The 23,807-nt window shown below is 33.8% G+C and overlaps 1 protein-coding gene across 5 annotated transcripts in view; it reads left to right on the forward strand.

The window, feature by feature from the left end:
- The window catches only part of LRP1B (LDL receptor related protein 1B), a 1,884,722-nt gene that overhangs the window by 1,613,382 nt on the left and 247,533 nt on the right, over positions 1-23,807 (forward strand). For all 5 annotated transcript variants that reach the window (XM_084998912.1, XM_084998914.1, XM_021076285.2 and 2 more), the window contains 8 exons: positions 1,764-1,956; positions 2,600-2,725; positions 6,325-6,453; positions 8,688-8,807; positions 17,024-17,137; positions 17,377-17,526; positions 19,900-20,022; positions 21,733-21,852. In XM_084998912.1, coding sequence (XP_084855038.1) covers positions 1,764-1,956; positions 2,600-2,725; positions 6,325-6,453; positions 8,688-8,807; positions 17,024-17,137; positions 17,377-17,526; positions 19,900-20,022; positions 21,733-21,852 — 1,075 coding nt within the window. The remainder of the gene's footprint in view (positions 1-1,763; positions 1,957-2,599; positions 2,726-6,324; positions 6,454-8,687; positions 8,808-17,023; positions 17,138-17,376; positions 17,527-19,899; positions 20,023-21,732; positions 21,853-23,807) is intronic.

Genomic DNA, 23,807 nt, shown 5'->3' on the forward strand with positions numbered 1-23,807 from the left:
TGTGTCTGTTAATAGGATAAATTATACTGATAGGCTTTGAAAATGTTAAGTAAATCTGTGTTCTTTGAATAACCCCCACTTCACCCATATATGTATTATCCACTTCATTGATCTCAAAGTACCGTCATATAGTTTCATTGATTTTCCTCTAATTTTTTTCTTGTTTTCTATTTTTTTTCTTTCTCTTCCAAACTTTATTTTGTTTTCCTATCTTTACTTTGGAGTTAACATACCTTTTCTCCTCTCCTTAATGTGGAAGCTGAGGTCATTAATTTGAAATTTTTCCTCTTTTTCATTTTTTTTTCCCATGGTAGCTTAGTGGTTAAAATTTTCATATTACCATTAAAACTCTTTTGAGATTTCACTGGGAAACAGTTAAACTACCTGGAAACAGTTTGTTCATTTTGGGACTTGCTAGTAAGGTTGGAGCAGTTCCCCACTGCTAAGGCAAAACTCTTCCAGGTACTCTCTGTGTCCCATGACTTAGAAAGTTTTTAAGTCTGGTTGGCTTTAACAAGTGTGCTTCTTGGACCCATGTAAATTTTGTAAATTCTTCTCTCTAATTCTTTTGCCTGGTTCTTTCACCAGCTTGGAATAGCTGTCTCACACACAGATGTGTGTGCTTAGTATATGGCTGAGTACAGCAGGAGGACCCTGTGCAGATAGCCAGAGTTCTCCCTGTGTTCTCTCTTTTCCAACACTTTGCCTTGTGAGATGTAACCACATTTCCCTCCCATAACTCTCAGCTCCATCCACTCAGAGAGTTCCTTCAACTCTTGGCTTCTTCTGCATTGGGTTGATGCCTGGAATCTCTCTCTGGCTATTCACTGTGGAGGTTATAGGACTCACTCAGTTTTTCTTGTTACTTAGGAATCACTGTCCTTTCTTTACTGATATCCAATGCGTTGAAAAGCCTTGTTTTATATAGTTTGTGTAATTTTATAGTTGTTATATTGGGAAGAAAAATCTAGTCCCTTTTATTTCATCTTGGTCTGAGTGAAATTTTTAGTCTTTGCTCTTAAACTGTTATTGCCAATACATATACATCTAGTTAAATCATTATGTAGTAAGCTTCCTGAAGGAATAACCTGGATCAAATTGTTCCTTATATTCTGTATATAATTCTGAGAGCTTGATAGGTGTTCACTATATATCTAATGATTTCTTAAGATAAATAAATGTTACTAAGTAAGAGTGTTTAATCTCATTTCTGTCTTGATTTTGGTTTATAACACTAAAAATATACAACCGTTTATTTTTATTTTTAAATAAACTGGATGATTATTAAATAGAAATATACTTCAAAATGTTAAGTAAATATATTGTAAAAGCTAAGGATGGCAAAGCATTTAAAATAAACTGTGACAGATATTATATTACCTCTAGTGAAATGTATTTTTATCTGAAGATTTCAATTGATTAAAATAATTTTTTTTTCTTTGCTTTTTAGGGCTCCACTTGCGGCATATAGAAATTACCAGGCTAGGAGGGCCAATCAGAGCTACAGCTGCCGGCCACAGCCACAGCAACATCAAATCTGAGCCACATCTGTGACCTACATCACAGCTTATGGCCATGCCAGATTCTAAACTCACTGAGTGAGGCCAGGGATTGAACTCATGTCCTCAAGGATACTAGTTGAGTTTATAACATTCTGAGCCACAATAGGAACTCCCAAAATAAACTGATCTCAATCTCTTAATTTTTTGAAGCAAAAACAGATGTGGATACCTTCCTTAAAAATATATTTTACTTTATTGCAGGTGATTGTTAAAACTGGGCCAGGGACTTTTCTCAGTCTGGCTGTGTATGACAATTACATCTTCTGGTCAGACTGGGGAAGAAGAGCTATCCTGCGTTCCAGCAAGTACACAGGAGGAGATACAAAAATTCTTCGTTCTGATATTCCACATCAGCCAATGGGAATCATAGCTGTTGCCAATGACACCAATAGCTGTAAGTCACAATAGAAAGCAAATTTATTTCTTAATTATATAATTTCTCAAAACATGAATCTGTTTCTTACTTACCTACTAAGTAATACTTAGTAGCAGTTTGTTTTCTTACTGTTCCTGGAGCTGGCCTTTAGGCTTTGACTGTTCAGTATATTGAAATTATGTGAAGATTTATGGAAAATTTGTAGTTCTTAATTTATCACCAGAGGAACAATTCATCTTTAATGATTTGTTTCTGAAATTCTTTTTCATGCTTGCTCACTGATATTTTGAACATTCAAATCAATTCATTTCCAAGAAAATAATACTTGTTGATAAATAAGCTTTATATCTGGCCTTAAAAATTCTTTAATCACTGGCATAGCTACAAAATTGCAGTGTGCAATATGTGTCTGGTTTCCAGAGTACTAGTTCATTGAATGCCACAGCATACTTGACAAATGCTTTGAAAATTTAGAGCTTTGTTGCATATTTCTTAATGTCCTTATCTTTTGAAATGTTTAGATTTTCAAAGTCCCAAATCTTCCTTGCTGGTGAGATAACTTTGAGAGATTGAGGCTATCTAATAGTTTACTGTTAATCTATATCTAACATAGACTAGGAATTCAATATAAAATATTACCAATAAAACCTCTTCACTTCAGGTGAACTTTCTCCATGTGCAATATTGAATGGAGGTTGTCATGACCTCTGCCTTCTAACTCCTAATGGAAGAGTGAATTGTTCCTGCAGAGGGGATCGAATATTGCTAGAAGACAACAGATGTGTGAGTAAGTAAAGAGAACTGAAATGTGATATGACATAAATGCTCAACATGACACACATGGACATTGAAATTTTTTTCTTATTTTTATGAAGCTGTGCTCTCCTCCAGTATTGGAGGGCTTATCACTATTCTGAAAAGAACTCAGTTTACCATTTTACCTTTAGCAGCATGTGATAGATAATAAGAACCCAAACTGTGACAAATGTTATCTTTCCCTGATTGTGGACTAGAAGGTGTTGGGCTAGCTAAAGAAATACCTGCACATGATGACTATCTGAAAACTTGTGGTTATGATTTTGAGAATTTAGTCCATAGCAAAATTAATTAAAGTTGAAATAAGCCAGTTTACAGTCAGTAGCTTAGTTAGCTCTGTAGTAAACCCACTCACAGTTTGTCACAGTATATAAATGAGAAAGAATGGCTCATGCAGCTTATTTTGTAATCATTTCCAAATTGTTAATTAAGAATGTAGCATTGCAGCCTTGTGTGATGTTTATACCTCCCAAAGGCATTACAATCTTTAATTAGTATCATTATAGTATATACTTATTAACAGCTAAGTTTCCAAAACTGTATTTACTATAACTAAGGGTTCAACTGTTCCAATATTGCCATGAAAAAGTACCCAGCATCATAAAAAGGGTTAATTACTCTTTAACATTAAACCTGTGAGTAAGAAAGATGGGAGAGAAATATCTTGCTTGGAATGGGTGAGTTCCCTCTTATACCAATTTTTGACATTTTTGTCCTCATCTATATCCTCACCTCATATCTTTCATCTTAGAAAATCCATAAAAATAAATGTCTACATTATAAAAATAAATATCATAAGCTATAAGTGTATTTAATCTTCATCTTTAGTCTTGTTTTGGTCTTTATCTATAAGGAGGATCCCCTCTTTTGCCTCTTTTTTATTTTGCTTTTTAGGGCCACACCTGTGGCCTATGAAAGTTCCTAGACCAGGGGTCAAATCCTAGCTACAGCTGCTGGCCACAGCCACAGCCACAGCCACAGCAATGCCAGATCTGAGCCTGTGACCTACATCACAGCTCATGGAAATGCTGGATCCTTAACCCACTGAGTGAGGCCAGGAATCAAACCTGCATCCTGATGGATACTGTTGGGTTCACTACTGCTGAGTCACAATGGGAACGTCCCTGTTCTTTATTTTAATATAAACACTTTGACATCATTTTCCTTGCCCTGAAAACTGTACCTAATGTAAGAATATACATGTTTTCTCACTTTGCAAATTGGCATCACAACCCAAAATGGCATCTCTTAGCAAAAGAAGTAAAACACTTTTATTTAAGAATATGCCAAAGCAAACAAGGGAATGATGCAAATGGTCAGTGAACTTTAAATGAAGATAGTCAATTTCAATAATTTGGGCCACAAATTCCTATATTTCTTCATTACCTAACACTTCCCTGAATTGCTCAGGCGATTGCTTAAATTCTCTCTTTCAGTTTGCCTTTGTGGTTTCAGCAGTAATGGTCTGGATCTGATGCCATCTGTAAGCCTGGAATGTTAGCCATGCGTTAGAATCACTCATGTTTCTTTCACAGGTCACTACAGGCCAGTAGTAAACCAATGCCTTTAGTCAAAACAGCAAGGCTTATTTGTATACAGTGGATGCCTGTCCTTGCTGCAAAGTAGATTAGGTACATCTGTCCCTACTAAGCCACCTGCTTCTCACTATTGGTGAAAGGGAATGAATCAGACAGAAAACGATCTTTTAAACAAGCATAGTTGTATTCACATGCAGCTGTAGAACAATATTGGATTCCTCGGAGCTGACAAATCCTTACAGAAGCATCTGGTATCCATGGTGCATTCGTATTGAAATCTTGTGGTCCAGCAGAGAGATGAAAAGCAACTCTTGGCTTCTTCTTATTAAGTCCATCTTTGGGAAGTGGGGATGTTTCTAGCATATCTGTGTCCACATCTGAATTAGTTTACCCAGAGCAGTTTATGAATGTTAATGGCAACATTACAGGGGTGAAAGGACACTTGCTAACACAGACCTGAAGCAAAGGTGAGAAAATCATTTGTTGTCATAAGTCTTGACAAAAAGATTAGGCAATTCCATTTTATACCAACCTTACTAACGCCCATAACAGAAATAAGAATAGCAAATATAATTAGAAAAAGCAGTTACCTTGTAAGAGAATTAGAGGACAGCTGAACCACTTTTTTGTTTCTAGAAAGAAACAGAAAATAAATATTGTTATCAAATGGACATACCTAAGCAAGAATTGTGCTCATATGTTTGTTTTTGCATAATAAGCCATATTTATAATGAATAATTTTTGGTTCTTCCCTCAAAGGCACAATGCTTATAAAAGTAAAATAGGTCATTTTCCACTGTTAATAATTAGTTTTCACTAGAAATGAAACATGAAACAGGATGTGTTTAAAATAGACAAAATAAGTTGGAAATGCTAGTAGACTCTCAGTAAGTGGATAAATTTTGTACAGTTCCTGATCTAAGATGGTTGTGTGTAGTAGTACCAGCACTCTTCTTTATATGTGTTCCTTTAAGTTAATATTTTTAGATTCCTAATTATTTGTTATTTCCTCTAAGATGAACTTCTACCTTAGCTACTGACCAGGGAAGTTTAGAACACACCAAGAAAAATAAAATTATCAGAGTTCGCCCTGCGGCTTAGCCGTTTAAGAACCTGATATAGTGTCCTTGAGGATGCAGGTTTAAGCCCTGGCCTCAGTCAGTGGGTTAAGGATCCAGTGTTGCTACAAGGTACGTCATAGGTGGCAGATGCAGCTTGAATCTGGTGTTGCTGTGGCTGTGCTGTAGGCCAGCAGCTGCAGCTCTGATTTGACCCCTAGCCCGGGGAACTGCCATATGCCACAGGTGTGGCCCTAAAAAGAAAAATAAAATTATCTTTGGAGAGAGTAACTATCATTGAAAAATTTCAATTATAAGTCATTAATAGGTAGATAAATAGGCAATTATGTAGATATATAAGATTCATGTTCTGTTAAAATGAATTACATTCTAATAATAAATAAAACCCTGGAAACTTCAAATAGTATTAATGATTATTTAATTGAATATTCCTGAAATAAATCTTTAAAAATGAGAGTAAATTATATAATTAAGCTATGTTTCTTGCATTAGTGGAGGTAATGAATTTTAATTACCTCCAACATAGTTAATATGGCCAAATTCCACTGTAAAATTATTCAACAAGCAATGGAGTGAGTACAAGCAGGCAAATAGCATATGATACAATGAAAACATTTCCTTCCAAAAGTTTTCTAATAAATCTACTATTTAAAAATAAAAATAAGTCTATTTTCTCCAAGAGAGACCTTTCTAATATAGGGGTCACATACTGGCATTTCAGCAATGAAACTTCGCAATGGAAAAGCACCTAATTTGTACTTGTGGCAGTTGGCCTATACTCACACCTTGGGCAAACCACATAAAAACTCAGGCTTTTAATTTCTGATGAAAGTCCTGAGATCTAGAAGTAGGATAATAATTCTACTTTATTTTTATAATTAAAACTGAGAGATAAGTATTTTGGCATCACATGTGTTTGTTATTGCATAAAACATTGACTTTTTTCCTTTCAGCTAAAAATTCCTCCTGTAACATTTATTCTGAGTTTGAGTGTGGAAATGGAGAGTGTATTGACTACCAGCTCACCTGTGATGGCTTTCCTCATTGTAAAGATAAATCAGATGAAAAACTGCTCTATTGTGGTATGTGTTCAATTGTGATTTGCTTATTTTAGACAAAAGTTTATAATTCTTTTTGTAGTTTTTGGTGTGACTGTCTCCATTTGGTTTACATGTATGATTTCCTTACTGCCTCTCATTAGCATGTATGTAAGGTGATTGATTTGGTTGTGTTCTTGCTCAGAGCACCATATCTCTGATCCAATGAACATGATATTTATTCGTTGAAGAATTTCCTTATGGTTTTCCATGCATTAAGCACTAGTTTAAATAGAGCAGGAGCCTGTCTGTTGAGCTGCCTAGGTATTCATCATTAACAATGCATTTTAGGCTTACATTCCTAAAAATGTAATTAAGAAGTTTCAGCTATTGGGTGGGTAGTGCAGATTTACTCTGCAGCAGAGATCCACCATTAGTCAGCAGGGTGTTTTTGTGTTGATATGAAAGTTTTATTCATTCTATTTTCGCCTCCAGGATTGTCCCAGGAGTAGTGTCCTTAGGTACAAAGGCTGATTGCTTTAGCCATGATCCCCATTAAATATGGAATTCCACCAGCTGTGCCTCTGTGTAGGACACCAAGTGATAATCAACTATTCCTCTCCCTTGGAAGTAAGACTGGCTTTTGGTCCATAGTAAACAACTGCTGGTTGCCTTCATGGCAACAATATTTTCCCTAAAATTTTATGTCTGTGAAATCATTAATAGTTATTGTAGAAACAATCCAGATTATTTCTAAATTCATCGGATTTATTTTTGTGCTATGATAGTACTGGTATTCTATGCTCTGCAAAATTTAGGACTCTGGAATTGGTATATTTGACTTCTATTTTTCTCCTTAGTTTCATTATTTGGGTAATAGCTATACCTAAATCATCAAAGTTAAAATAAGAGGAAGATGGATTTTGGAAAATTCACTGGCAGTTCTCTTACTCTTTTACATTGCAGAATAACACACCCTTGGTTAAAACAGTAGTCAAATATGATTTGTTTATAATTGATATGTAACTAAAATCTGAAGAAATTTGCCTCAAATGACAAATTTCCTTGAATCAACAGATATGTAGTATATAGTATATATATATATGAAGTTATGTATATAGTATATATATATAGAAAGCACATGAATATGTAATACTAATCAGCTTACAAATTCACATTATTATGAATTGGCTTGAGAATATATTTCAGATTATTTTTAACTTCTTAGAAGGCAGGTAATGTTTGTGTGTAAAGGGGTTAGAAAACTTTTTCTATAAAGATTCAGCTAGTATTTTAGGTTTTGTAGGTCATACATAACTCCTGTCACATATTCTATTTTTTTTTATAATCCTTAAAAAATGTAAAAATCATTCTTAGTTTCAGAGCCATGTAAAAAACAGGCTTACAGGCTGCATTTGGCCTGTGGGCTATAGTTTCACAATTTCAGGTATAGATTTCAGGTTTTCAACCCATACCTCAAGTTAAATCTTTGTTCCCAAACCTACTAGTGTGTGACTAGTGAGCAGGGGTACTTACTTCTCAATATTTTAGTTTTTCACTACAAAACAAACCTAGCTGGAATGGTGGTTCAGAGCATTAAAATAAAAAAAAAATATATGTATTTACATATGCTCAGTCTAGAGCCTGGCGCACAATTAGATTTCAGTAAATGACAGCTATTATTATTGTGAGTGATACCTTCTGCCCCAAATAAGAAAATGTCAGGAGAGTCTCATTAAAATAAATATAATTCAGAGGGCAATTATTTTCTTCCTAAACTATTCTGTTAGACATTTTTAGATGATTTTTAAGAGAAATTTATGGATAAATATGTTACTTTTAGATTCACTGATTCAGGAATACATATTTTGACACTTTTTTTCCTTGTTATAAAATCTTTGTGAGATGTTAAGGAAATAGGTTTTGGATATCTTCATTACTTTTGAGATGGAGATTCATTTATTCAGAATTGAATATGTGATATATGTTTATTTCTATGTTACGTGACAGAAATGCCAGAAATAATAATGTGCATGTAATTTGAAGAGAACTCTAAGGATGAATCACTGAGGTTGAAGCAGGCAAAAAGGCTTTTTAACTGAATGAACACCCTGATAATGCTTAAATATCCTAAACCAGAGCTTTGATGCTACATAGCACTTAATTTTATAGATCCACAACCCCGTTATTTTGAATGATCTGTGATCTATCTGTGATCTTCTTTTTGTAAAATATTTCTATAAGACCTCCAAGTAAGTGTTTTCTCTTTTCTATTTAAGAAAACAGAAGCTGTCGAAGAGGTTTCAAGCCCTGTCACAATCGTCGTTGCATTCCTCACAGCAAGTTATGTGATGGTGAAAACGACTGTGGAGACAACTCTGATGAATTAGACTGTAAAGGTAAACACATGCTGGGGATGTAGGAATATTATCATGCTAAGTGTTTCCTAAACTCTTCCTGAGTGTGTTCCTGAGAGCACTAGGGATTCACTCTTTTAATACAAACTAAGTGTGATCTATGGATCACACTTCAGTAAATGCTGTTGGAGGGGAGTTAGAGTCAACTCAAAATTATGACTGTATTCTCTATATCTAATTTCTGTTTCTTTGCTCACTTCAAAATTCTTGCCTTTTCTCACCTTTTCAGTTCAACCTCCTCATTTATGAGATATTTCTACCAGAATGTGTAATACTGAATTTACTTCTCCAAAATGTTCCCCTTCATTCCTTAATTCTTTTCCCATGATATCATCATTTTCCTTCTTATTAGACAGGAAACTTTGGTATTATCCTTGATTCCTCCTTTCACCATATTTTATCACTTATCTAATCGTTAACAAATCTTCCAGTTCTTTGAAATATATTCCATTCCAATCTACTTTGAGCCTAGATTAACAGAGTGGTCCTTTTTCTTTTTTCTTCTTTTTTTTTTTTTTTTTTTTTTTTTTTTTGTCTTTTTAGGGATGCACTCACAGCATATGGAAATTTCCAGGCCAGAGGTTGAGTTGGAGCTACACCTGCTGCCCTACACCACAGCCGTAGCAAGGTGGGATCCAAGCCATGTCTGCAACCTATACCACAGCTGGGTTAAACGCCAGATCTTTAACCCACTGATCAAGGCAAGGGATCAAACCTACATCCTCATGGATAGTAGTCAGGTTTGTTACTGCTGAGCCACCATGGAAACTCCCCAGAGTAGCCCTGTAATTAGTCTCCCTGTTTCTACTCTTTCCAATAATCTAAATTTTTAGTCATGCTAATACTACTAAGCATTTTAAGCATTTACTTTTTTAAAATTCCCTTTCCTCATAAAGAATCCTAATGTTTGCAGAATAAGTGACAAGTTTTTAGTCTGACATTTAAGTCCTCCTAAAATCTAGACCTATCATATCTTTCCAAACCAATTTCCCTTTATCTTTTCATTCATTGAACACTTTCTTGGGTAAAATTAATTTAGAACTGAGACATAAAATTTGTAAGTCATGTGCGTGCCCTCAAGGAATTCAAACTCTACATGAAAGATAGTCATTTAAACAGATGAAGGTGAATATAAGGTGCAATAATTGTACTATTAGGAAGGTAATTTGGCAGGGGTAGGGGGGACTTGGAAGTATCCTGAAGTTTTTAGACTAGATTAAATTTATCCTGAATCTTAAGGTTTAAATAAGGTGGAATGATCAAAACAGAAGAGAAATCTAAGTAGAGGGACCATTATTGAAAACTGCAAGTAATTTGATGTTTAGAGCCAGACCGCAGGCTGGGAAGTGATGAAAAAATGAAAGTGTGAAGAAGGAACCAGGACATGAAGATGTTTTTTGGTGCCATGTTAAAGAATATGAACTTTATCTTGTAGTCACCAGAAAATGAAAAACAACCCCACAATTTTTAGAATGAAAACTATAATACTGAAATCAGTAGGATAAAACAGGAGGCTATTACGGTAGCCAAAGCTAAGAATAAAGAGGAGGGAGACAGATATAACAGCATTTCAGAAGGTAGCATAACAGGTTTTGGTGGGTAATAAATATAGGGAGTAATCTCCATGGGAATAAAGTAGATTGTGTGTGTGTGTTTTGGTTCCTTTTAAAATATTATTTGTTTTTATTAATTGTTAAAAAGTTTTTTGTGCCTTTTGTTTGTTTGAGGTTGAGATAGATAAGAATAGTCCATATTGTGAGGTTGGAGCACCTGTAGATCTTCAGATGGAACAATTCAAAAGGTGTATGGATAAATATAGAACTGGAGCTGAGGTAGTAGATTTAGACAAGAAATATTGATTTTGGACTTTTTTTTTTTTTTGCTTTTTAGGGCTGCACCTGGAGCATATGGAAGTTCCCGGGCCAGGGGTCAAATTGAAGCTGCAGCTGCCAGCCTAAACTACAGCCACAGCAACGCAGCATCCTAGCTTCATCTGCAGCCTACCCCACAGCTTGTGGCAAAACCAGATCCCTGACCCACTGAGCAAGGCCAGGGATTGAAACTTCATCCTCAGGGATACTCCCTGAGCTCCCTGATTTTGGAATTCTTAAAGAGAGAAAGCTCAGAGTTCTCTAGTGGCCTAATGGGTTAAGGATCTGGCATTGTCACTGCTGTGGCTAGGGTCCCTACTGTGCTGTGGGTTTGATCTCTAGCCCAGGAACTCCCATATGCTGCAAGCTCAGCCAGAAAAAAAAGAGAGAGAGAGACAGAGAGAGAGAGAAAGCTCAAAGGATGTATAGAGTAGTGGTTGTTTTAAGGAAGTATATCAGAATTACCTGTTGAAATTAAAATTAAAGATACTAATTTAAAAAGGAAAAGTACACCACAGGACTAATAAAACTATCTTTATAAGAAATTATTTTTTCAAGAAATGAGGATAAGTTAGCACTGTAAAGTATCGTAGAGAAGGCAAGAGGGAGACACAGACTGTAGTGTCCATTTTATTTGAAAAATAGGAGATAATCTGGTTACCTTTAAGAGAGTCAATTCAGTGGAATGGCAAGGAAAAGGCAGATCATGTTGACTTCTAACAGAATATGAAAGGTGAATGAGTAAAGACAGTGAATACAGACTATATTTTCAAGAAAGTATAGATGATAAAAGATTGAAAAGTTCCTCTGCCGTCTTAGAGTATATGACCTTGGCCAAGCACTTGAGTAGTTTACCCATCTAAGTTGACACTACAGTTTAGAAAGAGTCAAGTACATTTGCAAATTAAATCAACTACTATTTCATATTATCTATAAAAGATTACAAATAATAAAATGTAGTTTACTGGGAGTACGTGGAGAGAAATGGTTAAACATTTGGATGAAAGGAGTAAAAGAAACTAAGGGAAGCAAAAAAAAATAGATATGTTCTATCAGTTATTTGCAAGCAGGAAAGGAAAATATAATGAAAACATTCAGCTAGGATAAAAGTAAAAATATCAAGGCAGAATGTGAGGTAACTGAACAAGAGTTACAGAAAGTAGATTTTAAAACAAAATTCATGAAAAGAACCATGGAAATTTAAAAAGTTACTGTGGATTTTCTTAGAAAATAATTTTTTTTGAAAAGCAGTAAGTAAATTAGTATGTTTGGGTTTATTAATAAATATACTACCTAGTACATGGTAGGTGCTTATTAAATTTCTATTTGGGTGGTTGAAAAATTAAGTCTTCCAAAAATATAGATAGGTTTTATTCTGCCCAGTGACATTAGTATCAGCTACTGAATAACAATTTAAATAACTCAAAATAATATTTTCCCTTTTTAATCTAAACTCTCAAATTCTGTTTTATAACCGTTTTAGCCATATACTTAGGGACAGAACTACTATGTTGGAGAATCAAGTTTCTGCCAAAATTTTTATTTTGTAATAACAACAGTATAGAAATCATGACAGTTGGATAGCTTAAGAAACAAGAACAATGAAACCTTATGCCATGAAGGTTATTATTTCTGTATAAATTGTACTTTTGAAACCGCAAATGCTCATGGAAACTCTAGTATGCACAATATTACATACTAAAAATTAATAAACATAAGTAAATGGACTAGCTTCTTTGGGATAAACAAATAAGTAGCTTTTTAGATGGAAGGTTACTTGTTACAGTTGTTTCTTTTAGATTTGCTTTTCTTTCATATGAAGTTTGTACACATGGTATCCTTGTAGGGCACATTTCATGCCAAAACATCCCAGCTAAGTGTCCTTTTTCCATAAGCCAGTTTCTTTTTTCTGTTTGTTTGTTTCTTTTCTTTTCTTTTTTTTTTTTTTTTTTTAAGGGCCACTCTGCTGGCGTATGGAAATTCCTAGGCTAGGGGTTGAATCAGATCTGTAGCTGCAGGCCTATGCCACAGCCACAGCAATGCCAGATCTAAGCCACATCTGCAGCCTACACCACAGCTCACAGCTATGCTGGATTCTTAACCCACTGAGCAAGGCCAGGGATCCAACCCGCATTCTTATGGATATTAGTCAGGTTCATTACCACTGAGCCATAACAGGAACTTCTAAAAGCCAGTTTCTTATAAAGCATTAATTCATAGGTGTGTCCATCATACACATGGACACTTACAGTACCTAAAAAATAATGAAGGAAAAGGCACACAAGCAAGTTCAGGAAGAATAGTAAAAAAAACCTTATCTCTCCAAGCCTTTTCTTCTAGTTACTCCTTCTATAATCAGTCGAACATGGGAACACAGTGCTTTGCTGTATGTATATAGGTATGCACACACACACACACACACACACACACACACACACACACACACACACAATGTGTTATTTTGAATACAAATAAAGTACAATGTTACAAATTTAAATAATACAATAAAAACATCAATAAATACAGAGATATTTTGATAGGCTATGGAGAGGGGTTATGATGGGACTATCTGTAAATTATTTGAAGTGCTATTACACTTTCATTTGTTTAATTTAGATGTTAATAGTAATGAACATTATTGTTTTTTAAATTTGGCAAGGCAGTGGGTCTATTTACAGTGTGGAAATGGATATTAGAAGGAATTATTTTTGGTTTCTTCTTTGGAAGCAAAGCAAAATCCCAAATCCGCATCAATCTTTTATCACTGCCCCTTTGTAGCTGTTGCTTTCATGAGTGAGAGCCTCAGACATCAAGCTATCTGGGGGGATCTGAGGAGTTGCTCAGAAAGTTTGTCATTCTATATTCCTCTTCTGGTTGTGTCAGAGTTTGAACAGATTTGTGGAGAGTGCGTGATATCACTCATCCGTTTCCTGTTGAGATGAATATACTCCCTTTGAGAAGTACATGAACTTCCTTGGGTCACCTGAACATCTGTAGGTGGACTGGAGAGCAAGCATTTCTGAGGCGACCTAAAGGAGAGGAAACTGGTATTTGTTTTTTTCCTAAATTCACAGCAAATCTTTGAAGATTCTACAAACAACAAACTAAAGGAAAAGGATAAGGATTCTTGGACAGGAAGTTATCATTCCTTCTGGATTCAAATACCTTTAGAGCTTAAGCAGTAAGTTAAATAAAACATGTGGTTTGAAAGTAAACAGAAGAGATAGGACAGCAGATTTAATACATTTTTTCCTTGTCAGCTTCCCTTTCTACAGGCTGAGCAAGGGATTTGGAAAAGAAAACATTGAGTTAGGTTTTTTAATCTGAATCATGCTAAGAACCACAGAAAGACTAATCAATTTTATATATTTATTTCCTATCTCATTAAATGCTTTAACTGATATGGAGAAAAGAGAGTGGGTCAAAAAGGTAAATTAAGAAAGTATATGTGAGAAAGAATGGTTTTACTCTCTCTTGCTGCTACTTTTGATCCCAATCCCTGTCAAATCTTTCTTTTTAGTGTCTCATTGTTATTTTTGGTGTGGCTGAGGTATATTTTCATTCATATTTTGTAGGCTTACGTTTTCCTTTGGACTATCTGGAGGGAAAAAGTCTAGTATTTCTCCCTCAGTTTACCTGTATTTAGACTTCATTACTTTTTCGTCTCTTTTCCTGAACTTTCAGCTTTAAGAAAATTTGTCAGATAGCTTTCATATTCACTTGACAAATTAAGAATCCTATCATCTTACTCCCTCAACAATCACCCTAAGGGCGAAGCAAGCTTCGGTACTTGAACTGACCCAAATAATGTGAGAAAGGAATATAGTTGAGGGACCAGAGAGGAAGAGGTTTTGACAGAAGTATTTGCTTACTTATTAAGTGACATTGTTGCTTTTTGCATGGATTTGTCCCATCCCAGAACCCTCTTTCCTTGTCTACAAATGCTGGAGATGTTAATCCCCACAACCTCTTTGCCCCTGCTATTTATGAAATTGTACAACCACTTAATATTTCTAATTCCATTGCACTCTTTAACCCTCTGCTTGTTCTGAAACCTCTATATCAAGTCATGGACTCTATGGAGTAGAATTAGAAATAAAGGGACAGGCAGTTCCTATTTGCACACCTCACATTCTCTAAAAGGCTGTCCTTGCCCTCCTCATCAAGATTCATTAGCCCTATTTTTGATTGGAAAAAAGGGAAAAAAAAATAAGAGAAAAACATTTCACCCTCTATCTAGTTCTCCTGACCACTTGCCTCATGTTCTCCCCATGCCCTTCTCTAAAATGCTCTTTCCTAATCACTCTTCTCAACTTTGAAGTTATAATTTCTGTTCATCCAGTTAGAATCCTTCTCTTTTTATTTTAATTTTTCCAAAATTCTGAGATCATGTTATACTTGCTCCACATTTCTGCTCTTCACACAACTATTATTTACACTTACTTCCACCTCTGAGAGCCCTCAGCACTGTTTTTGCAACTCCATTACTGTGAAATCTCTGAATCACCAGTCCTCTTAACTGTCATAAGTGTGCTGTCTCCACGTTTATGGAATCATAATTTGCCTCTTCATTCTACCTGCTGCCAGTACTCACTCAGATGGACTCCCTACCACGTACACAGAAGATTCTCTGTGGAAGTTTGGAGGGAGGTGAAGATGGTGGAATGGATTGTGACTGTCTCCGCTGGCATCTTTCTGGCATCCTAAACTCAAACTTATTAGATAAAACTTCAAGTGTATTATGAATTATGAGACAAATCTTTGTAGACTTGTTTAGGAGTATTACCACTATCTAGAATATTGTTTTTTAGAGAAATGAATTCTATTCTCTAAATAAAAGGATTATAAGGAATCTTTTGGAACACAACCTCTTAATCGAAGACTACTGGTAGATAACAAAGTCAGAAACAAAATGTATATGCCTGTTATGATTATTTTCTGTTATATATTCCATTTATTTTTTCCATTAAATACTGAATGTGAAATGTAATTGAAAAGAATATGGAAGTTTTTTCTTTATTTAGACATAAAAAATCTATTTTTTCTTGTTTGGAACAGTGTGTTTATCTCTACTTATAATAGCATTATCTTTTTCACATGATAAAATGTAATTTTTAATGAAGAAAATAGTGAAGCAATTATAATTGCAAATTGTAAATAAAACATTTATTCTAATCATCATTTAAACACAAATAAGAATACATTTATAAGATACAATTAAATATAATAAGAGCAGTGCATTATAAAATACAAATGACATATGCACCTTTGAGTAAAATTTGCATATTTTAAGATAGCATTTTAACCATTTGCAATTGATATAATTTATATTTATAATTAAATAGGCTCTTTAAAATATCAACACTAGTAAAAATGGCATAATCAGAGAGCCCTTCAGGTTGTACGTTAACATAATCAACCTGTGGAAGTTTGAATTTGGAATAAAAATCTCACCTAAATTAATCTAACACACAAAGCATGCCATGCACCTGTTCACAACATATTGCTAGAAACCATTATATGGTAATGAATGTGTAAGCAAAGTGGAAGGAATATATGATTAAGAGTAAGAATTCTGTATAAAGTATATATAATGACAGTAGCATATCGAAACTGATTTTCATTTAAGCACAGCAAGGAATTGGAAAGCCATACTTTCCAACAACAGAGAGAAGCAATACCACATTTATATGTTTCTTGGCACCCATATTTCCTATACCAAATGTTAGTGAGATGGCCATGTAAAGGAGAATAACATAGCATGATGACTTTCTAGCAATGCTGAACCATTCCCTCTTTGAGTAATGAAACAAATGCTCAGTGGTTTTTCCTGCTCAGTCTCCGTCTGTCTGTCTCTGTCTTAATCATAGCAGGGAATGTTCTTCTTAGCAGACAGATTGGGATTTCTCTGTACACATTCAGGCATTTGCTTAGCATCAAAACTTTGTACTTTTTAAATTGGAAGGAGAGGGAATTTTCAGCAACAGTTTTTTATTTGTTGGCTTAGAGCTGGACTGGTATGATCACGGAAAACAAGCCACGGTCTCTGCTTTCATGCAACTTCAATTTAACGACGAGAGATAAATAAACAGGCAATTGCAATGCAGTATTATAAGTACCACAAAGTGTGGACGATCCCTGTGATGGGAAGATATATTGAGGCATCTAACCCAAGCTTGGTGGTGGGGGCCATGGGCCAGGTTTGACTGCCTAGAATTAAAAAGGCAAAACCAAACAAAATTATAAAAATTAATTAAAGTACTCAAAATGTTAAAGCAAGGAGTCACTTTCTGTCTAATCTATTTATTTATTTACCTGTTTTTCTAGTATCAACCTGTGATTCTGTTGAGTTCCGCTGTGCAGATGGGTCGTGCATTCCAAGATCAGCACGATGCAACCAGAACATAGATTGTGCAGATGCTTCAGATGAAAAGAATTGCAGTAAGATATTCCATTTCCTTTTGTTTGTTCATGCCTATGCACCTTTGGCATTACATTGAACAGTGTCCACCTCTCCACTGAACCTTGTCCAGAACTGATATGTAATTAACCCCTGTTGTGTAGGATAATTGTATACTTCTTCAAATGAGGTTAAATTTTCCTGTTTCTATGACCTACATAGAAGGCTCATAATCTTCACAGATGAGGTGTTTTTCATTTTTCTGTTTACCTCCTTATAGATAATACAGACTGTACATATTTCTATAAACTTGGAGTGAAATCCGCAGGGTTCATAAGATGTAATTCTACCTCACTGTGTGTTCTGCCGACCTGGATATGTGATGGGTCTAACGACTGTGGAGACTATTCAGATGAATTAAAATGCCCAGGTAATTTCCAGAAAGAAAAAGTCTTTGTGTTAAAGATTTAGGGGCTGCTTGTGCAGAATAAACTTATTAATTTTAATTCTCTTCTTTTTTTTTTTTTTTCTTTTCAGGGCCGCACCTGTGGCATATGGAAGTTCCCAGGCTAAGAGCTGAATTGGAGCTGCAGCTGCCAGCCTTTGCCACAGCCACAGCAACACCAGATCTGAGCCACAGCTGAGACTTGTACCACAAATCAAGGCAATGATGGATTCTTAACCCATTGAGTGAGGCCAGGGATAAAACCCTCATCCACATGGATACCAGTCAGGTTCTTAACCTGCTGAGTCACGACAGGAGCGCCTTAATTTTAATTTTTGATACAGATATTGTAGATTAAATTAAAAATAATCATCATGTTCTAAACATGCCAATTTATATTTTTTAATGACTTATGGAATGATACTTGAGTGATTTGTTCTATATTTGGATCATTTTCCTTTTTCTTCTTCATTTCATCATTAATCTTCTAAAGTTGATTATTACATCTTAAAATATGTAGTCTATAAAGTTTTCACTGAAGTAATACATACTGAGCGAAAACTAGGCAGAGGCTAAAGGGAGGAAGACTGTTTCTTACCATTGGCTTTTACTCATGTTATTTTACAGCTTGTATTCCCATGTTAGGCTATTTGATGCAATTACACAATCTTCTGGCATAGTAGTATGGGTAATAGTTATGATTACTATAACATTACTAAATCAAGGTCAGAAAGGTATATGTATATCTGACTATTAGCCATCTTTACCTACATAAGCACTGAAAATTGTCATCTTATCTTTCCATGAGAAGGTCATGACCTTGTTTCTTTCTAACTAATTGAGTAAACATATTTTAAAAATATATAATAACACCAGAAAGAAAATTGTAAAATTGCCATGACTGGAAGTAGATATGGTATGTAGGAAACTATTACATGTGTTCTCATATTGCTCTTTTGTCCCCATGAAACCTGCTGTTGTATACACTTACTTTTTCCATGTTTAGTTGACATATGATAATTTTTTGCAATATTTTAGAAATTAATTTGTGGGTATTCCACATGCTAGTGTGTACACACACACATACATGTACACATATGATCTACTATAAATACTTTAATATTATTAATGGTACATAATGTATTAACTGGGCAATAGTATATTTCTTTTCTTTTGTTTTTTTTGTTTCTGCTCATCAGTGTCTAACACTCTGTGATGTTCCTTCTGGGTTTAAAAAGACTTGCTGAATCCTGAGAGGAACTGGAGAACATCTCTGGAGGCGCTGAATTGTGACTCACTACAACTCTCCCACATTTTAAAAAATATTTTACTCTTCATTGTACAAAACATTAAAAAATATAGAAACATTGTTTTAGAAAATTGGGTGTTTATACTAGTTAATTTTTAAATTATTTTGAAGTCACAATAAACAAATATTCACTAAACTTATAAATATATTTTTTACTTTTTGTAGTCTTTATATACATCTACAACTAATAAATTATTTTGAAAATTAAGTTTAAACAGTAATAGAGACTTGTGATTATATTGGAAAAGAAGGAAAGAGGCAGTCATGTAGACTTAGGAAATAAGTGGGCAGACATACAACAAGCCAGTAAAAGTTTAGTCTAAATATCTTGTTATCTAGGCACAATATGCTAAGAAAAAGTAAGATGTAGAACACAAGTACTTTTCATTTTTAATTAGATCTACAAATTTAGCATTTAAGAAAATAAAATGGAAGTCAATTTTGTTATTTTAAAATGGTCATAATGCATCACTACTGTGTGATTTACATGTGTACTCTTGAGATTTACTTCCTGATTGGCCATGAGTCAGTCACTCTAAATCTGTATAAACCTAGAGATGCAAGGGAATCAATGACATCCAGTAAAGGTAAAAATCTAGTATTTTGTATGTGCTCTCAGGGGGTATAAATTAATTTATTTTTATAAGTATGGAATTAAAAATATCATCCACAGAAGAAGATGATCCTTTGGCCTTATACTTATTCATTTTATACTCATCTCAGTTTTTTTGATTAACTAAATTCCACATTATTTGGGTTTAACCAGTTTTTCCATTTGTCTCCTCTTTCTGATCCAGGATCCAATCCTAGATCAGATCTGGTTACCATGTGCCCCTGGTCTCCTCTGGTTTGTGCCAGTTTTTTAGTTATTCCTTGGTTTTCATGACCTGGGCATTCTTGCAAAGAACATCTCAGCTCTTTTTTAATCTTTTCTTGTTACATATCTCTTCCAGTTCAAGGAGTATTATTGCTTTGTTATCTGCTTATTATTGCAGAGGTCTAAGATTTAATTTAAATGATTTGACATTACATTCTATATTTTATCACAGTTCAAAACAAACACAAATGTGAAGAAAATTATTTTGGTTGTCCTACTGGAAGATGCATTTTGAATACCTGGATATGTGATGGTCAGAAAGATTGTGAGGATGGACTTGATGAATCCTATTGTGGTGAGACATTGCATCTTGCTTTACTTTTACAAACCATATTATTATTTATATACATAGAAATTTTATACAAATATTGCTAATTGATATTAACATTTAGTTTTATTAAATAACACAAAATGGTAAAAATTAAAGTGGAACAGAGGAACTTATAGTGGAGAATAGCAATCTCCCATCCAGCTTTTTCCTTTAATCTTTTCTATTTTTGTCAGTGATTATCTCCATCAATATGAATGATATACCTTCATTTCCTGATTTATTAACTTTAAATGCTAATATATTTACCTTCTGCTGTGAAAAATAAAGATTTAGCTCATACAACACATTATATTCTTTCTACCTGTTACTATTATCATCCTAAATGTTTCTACTTATTATATGTTTAGATTAAAATAGTATACTTAAACTTGCATTTCTTCAAACTGTCATCTGTTACCACACACTTAATTTCCATGTGTGTACATTTCATTTCACTTGGCAAGGTAATAAAGCATTTTAAAATTTTATTTAATAAAATTTATGGATTTTATGATTTCCAGGCCAAAACAATTTCTAAAAAAGCATGTATTCATTCTTTTGATTTAACACAAATATAGCTTACACTATGGTAGATAGAGTAGGAAAATAGATTAAAAATGGATTGTCTAAGAAATGTCAAATTGCCGTAAAAGTAAATGTCATTATGAAATATGAGGGTGCATTTTGTTTGATTAAGATGCTGTATATCTTTATATTAGAGACAGATTCTGAGCAAGATTAACAGAGAACCTTATAAGAACTAGATAAACAATCTTTAAGTAGGTCTTAATTTCTGGTAAAGAAGCCATTGTATATAAGGTTATGTCATCTTTAATTTTATTTTTTCTAGACTTGAGTTTTTCTAAATGTTTCTCTTTTAACAGGTCATGTATTTTAAATAAAGATGCAAAGATTTTAAATAGCTTGTAAGATTAAAATCAAATTTTTATTTTTATTTTCATTTATATTAATTTGGTTGGATTTTATTCTTGGGTGTTTCCTGGTGATAGACTGACGGTGTAGAAGAATAATCACAAATTTTAGAAATGAATGGAGTACATTGTTATAAATGCATAATTTGGTAATAAAATTCCAGCCACCATGCCAGTGAATTTGAGTGTTAGACTAAAGTGTTCCCAAAGAAGAGAAACAAAAACATAAAAATGTTAAGTATATATAGATACAGAGCTGTTGGCCTGTCGTCACACTAAAACCCCCTGAATCATATCATTTTAAAAACAAATGTATATGATGGTGAGTTCATATTTGTGGCCTTGCCTAGGATGTAAATTTATTTTTTTATCCAACTGTTCAAAAATGGATTAAAAATTGGAAAGAACTAGACCATACCTGGAATATTTATTTTATTTTGTATCTGTACATGACAAGTTAAAAAAAAGATAGGAATATACTTAGGGAGAGTGAACAGTGTAAGGACTAGTTCAAAGACAAACCCTGTGAGATTATGTTGAAGGAACAATATTCTATAACTGGGTAACTCAGAGGGAATATTCAAACTCTTGTCAAAATTTTCTAGAACTGTCATAAAGAAGAGGAATTTAGCTTGTTTTATGTGGGATGGCTGGTTTTAGCAAAGTCTAAAGAAGAACTGACTCACTGTCAGGTCTTTCCTAAAATGGTTGCAAATGATTTATTTTTTCTTTTGCACCTAAAATAGTCTTGTTTGTCTTCTAGATTCCTCTTGTTCTTGGAACCAGTTTGCATGTTCTGCACAAAAATGTATATCTAAACACTGGGTTTGTGATGGAGAGGATGATTGTGGAGATGGATTAGATGAAAGTGATAGCACTTGTGGTGAGTTGTTTCTTCTGTGTTCTCATTCAGTTTTTAGGAATGTGATACATATGCTCTATTGTTTTAGCACATACAGAAAACTTTGTTTTCTACTTTGTTAAACTTGACATTAACATATGTCTGTACATTTTGATGTAACTTTTTATTTTTTCATGACAATCTATTGGTCTACTATTTTTATATATACAGTGTGAATGTATTTGCAAATTGTATTTCTGGGCTTTGTTGAGATCTTAGGAATAGATCTCAGTGATTGGGATTACTTGGATCAAGTGATTGAAAACTTTTTCATTGCTCTTGATATGTATCCCTAAATTGCCCTCAAAATTTATTATATTGGCCTATACTGCTGTAAGTCACACATGCTGTGTGTGTGCATGCCTATGTGCGCATGTGTGTGTACTTTAATAACTACTAATATTGAATTGTTTTAAATGGCAAGTAAGGAAGAAAGTTATTGTATATGATTTTAAAGTGTTATTTAAAATTCAACTCCATCCGATTAGAGGTATAGTGTCAAATGTCTATATTTACATACTGTATGTCAACTACATTGACAACAAAGCCAATGTGATTGCTTTCAATTAATCCCAAGCATTTAACAAGTAATTTAAATTGAATTATTAAATGAATTTTTTAGGAGGTATAAGAAGGAATCAACCTAATCTGTACAGATTTATTATGATTGGCCCAGGCATTTTACTAATTTATTTATATGTCTATTTATCTATCTGATATATTTCCACATGTGTCTTTGTACCTATAGCTGTATATTCTTTGTTCATTATATCGGTTCTATTTCATAGTTTTTAGCATCCTCATTTAAGAGAGAAAAGGACCCAAGTGATAGAATAAGGCTCACTTAAGGGTTAAGTGTACTTAACACCTTTTTTAAAATTTTCAGAAGTTCTTGCCTGTCCTTTACATCACTATCATGGAATTAGGTAGATCAGATTTATAATGTTCACCCTGAACTGAAGTTCTCTGTACATTATATAAAATCAGAGATAGCCTTGAAAAGTAGGCCATTTGTTTTCCTGTAATAAACCACTTCAAATCTACTTTTTATTTACATAGCTGAAGCAATTTATACAATAAAGAAAGATAAAATATGGAAAAATTACTAACAAAAAACTCTGTAAGGAAAAATAAATCAGTAATTAATTAGATGACTGGCCAGTCTATTTTAACTACTTCATTTCTCTTTGCTATCAAATATTTCTTTTTAACAAAAGGTCTGTCTACTTACAACAGGTTGAGCATGTTTCCTCCCAGTCTCTAAAATTATCCTGCTTTTGACCCTTTGTATAATTCTACACTAAATAACTCCACTGATACCTCTGTCCTTTTTGAGTGGACACAATATAATGGAAGGTGATAAATACATCTTTTTCTGTTGTGTGACCACAAGCCAGTCCATTTTATTCCTTTTTCCTCAAATTCCTTACCTGTTAAATGATTACAAAACATTAGCCTTATGTAATTATTGTCATCATCTAACATGGCCATTGTGTATTATATAAATGAATTTATTTCCATTCTCTTTTGTTTTGTTTCTCCTATTTCCCTCATTATTTTTCTGAATGGTACTGGCACATCAATGTCTACCAATGTCCTGATAATTTTTTAAAGATTTAATGGTAATGGACATGTTTACTTGTTGTCAAAACATCCAGTCGATTTAATTTAGTCACAGGTTGCCATTTATATACTAACTACCAAGTTGTTGTCAGATAAAACTAGTGCTCTAAACCAAGTGTCAATCAATAAACTGAACTTAATATTTTAGGATTGGAAATGAACTTTATAAATAATTTATCTCAGTAGCTTCCAATCTTCACTTGAAAAAGTCCTCTCAGGGGTTTGTTAAAATGTAGATTCCTTGTAATAAAATTCATTAAGTAAAAAAACAAAATATAGATTCTTAATCCCCACCTCCAAATATTCTAATGTAG

Source organism: Sus scrofa, chromosome 15 (genome assembly GCF_054392235.1).
Source record: "Sus scrofa isolate SSC_HxYL_T2T_F1_AM1 chromosome 15, Sscrofa_HxYL_maternal_Yorkshire_Landrace_v2.0, whole genome shotgun sequence".
NCBI lineage: Eukaryota > Metazoa > Chordata > Mammalia > Artiodactyla > Suidae > Sus > Sus scrofa.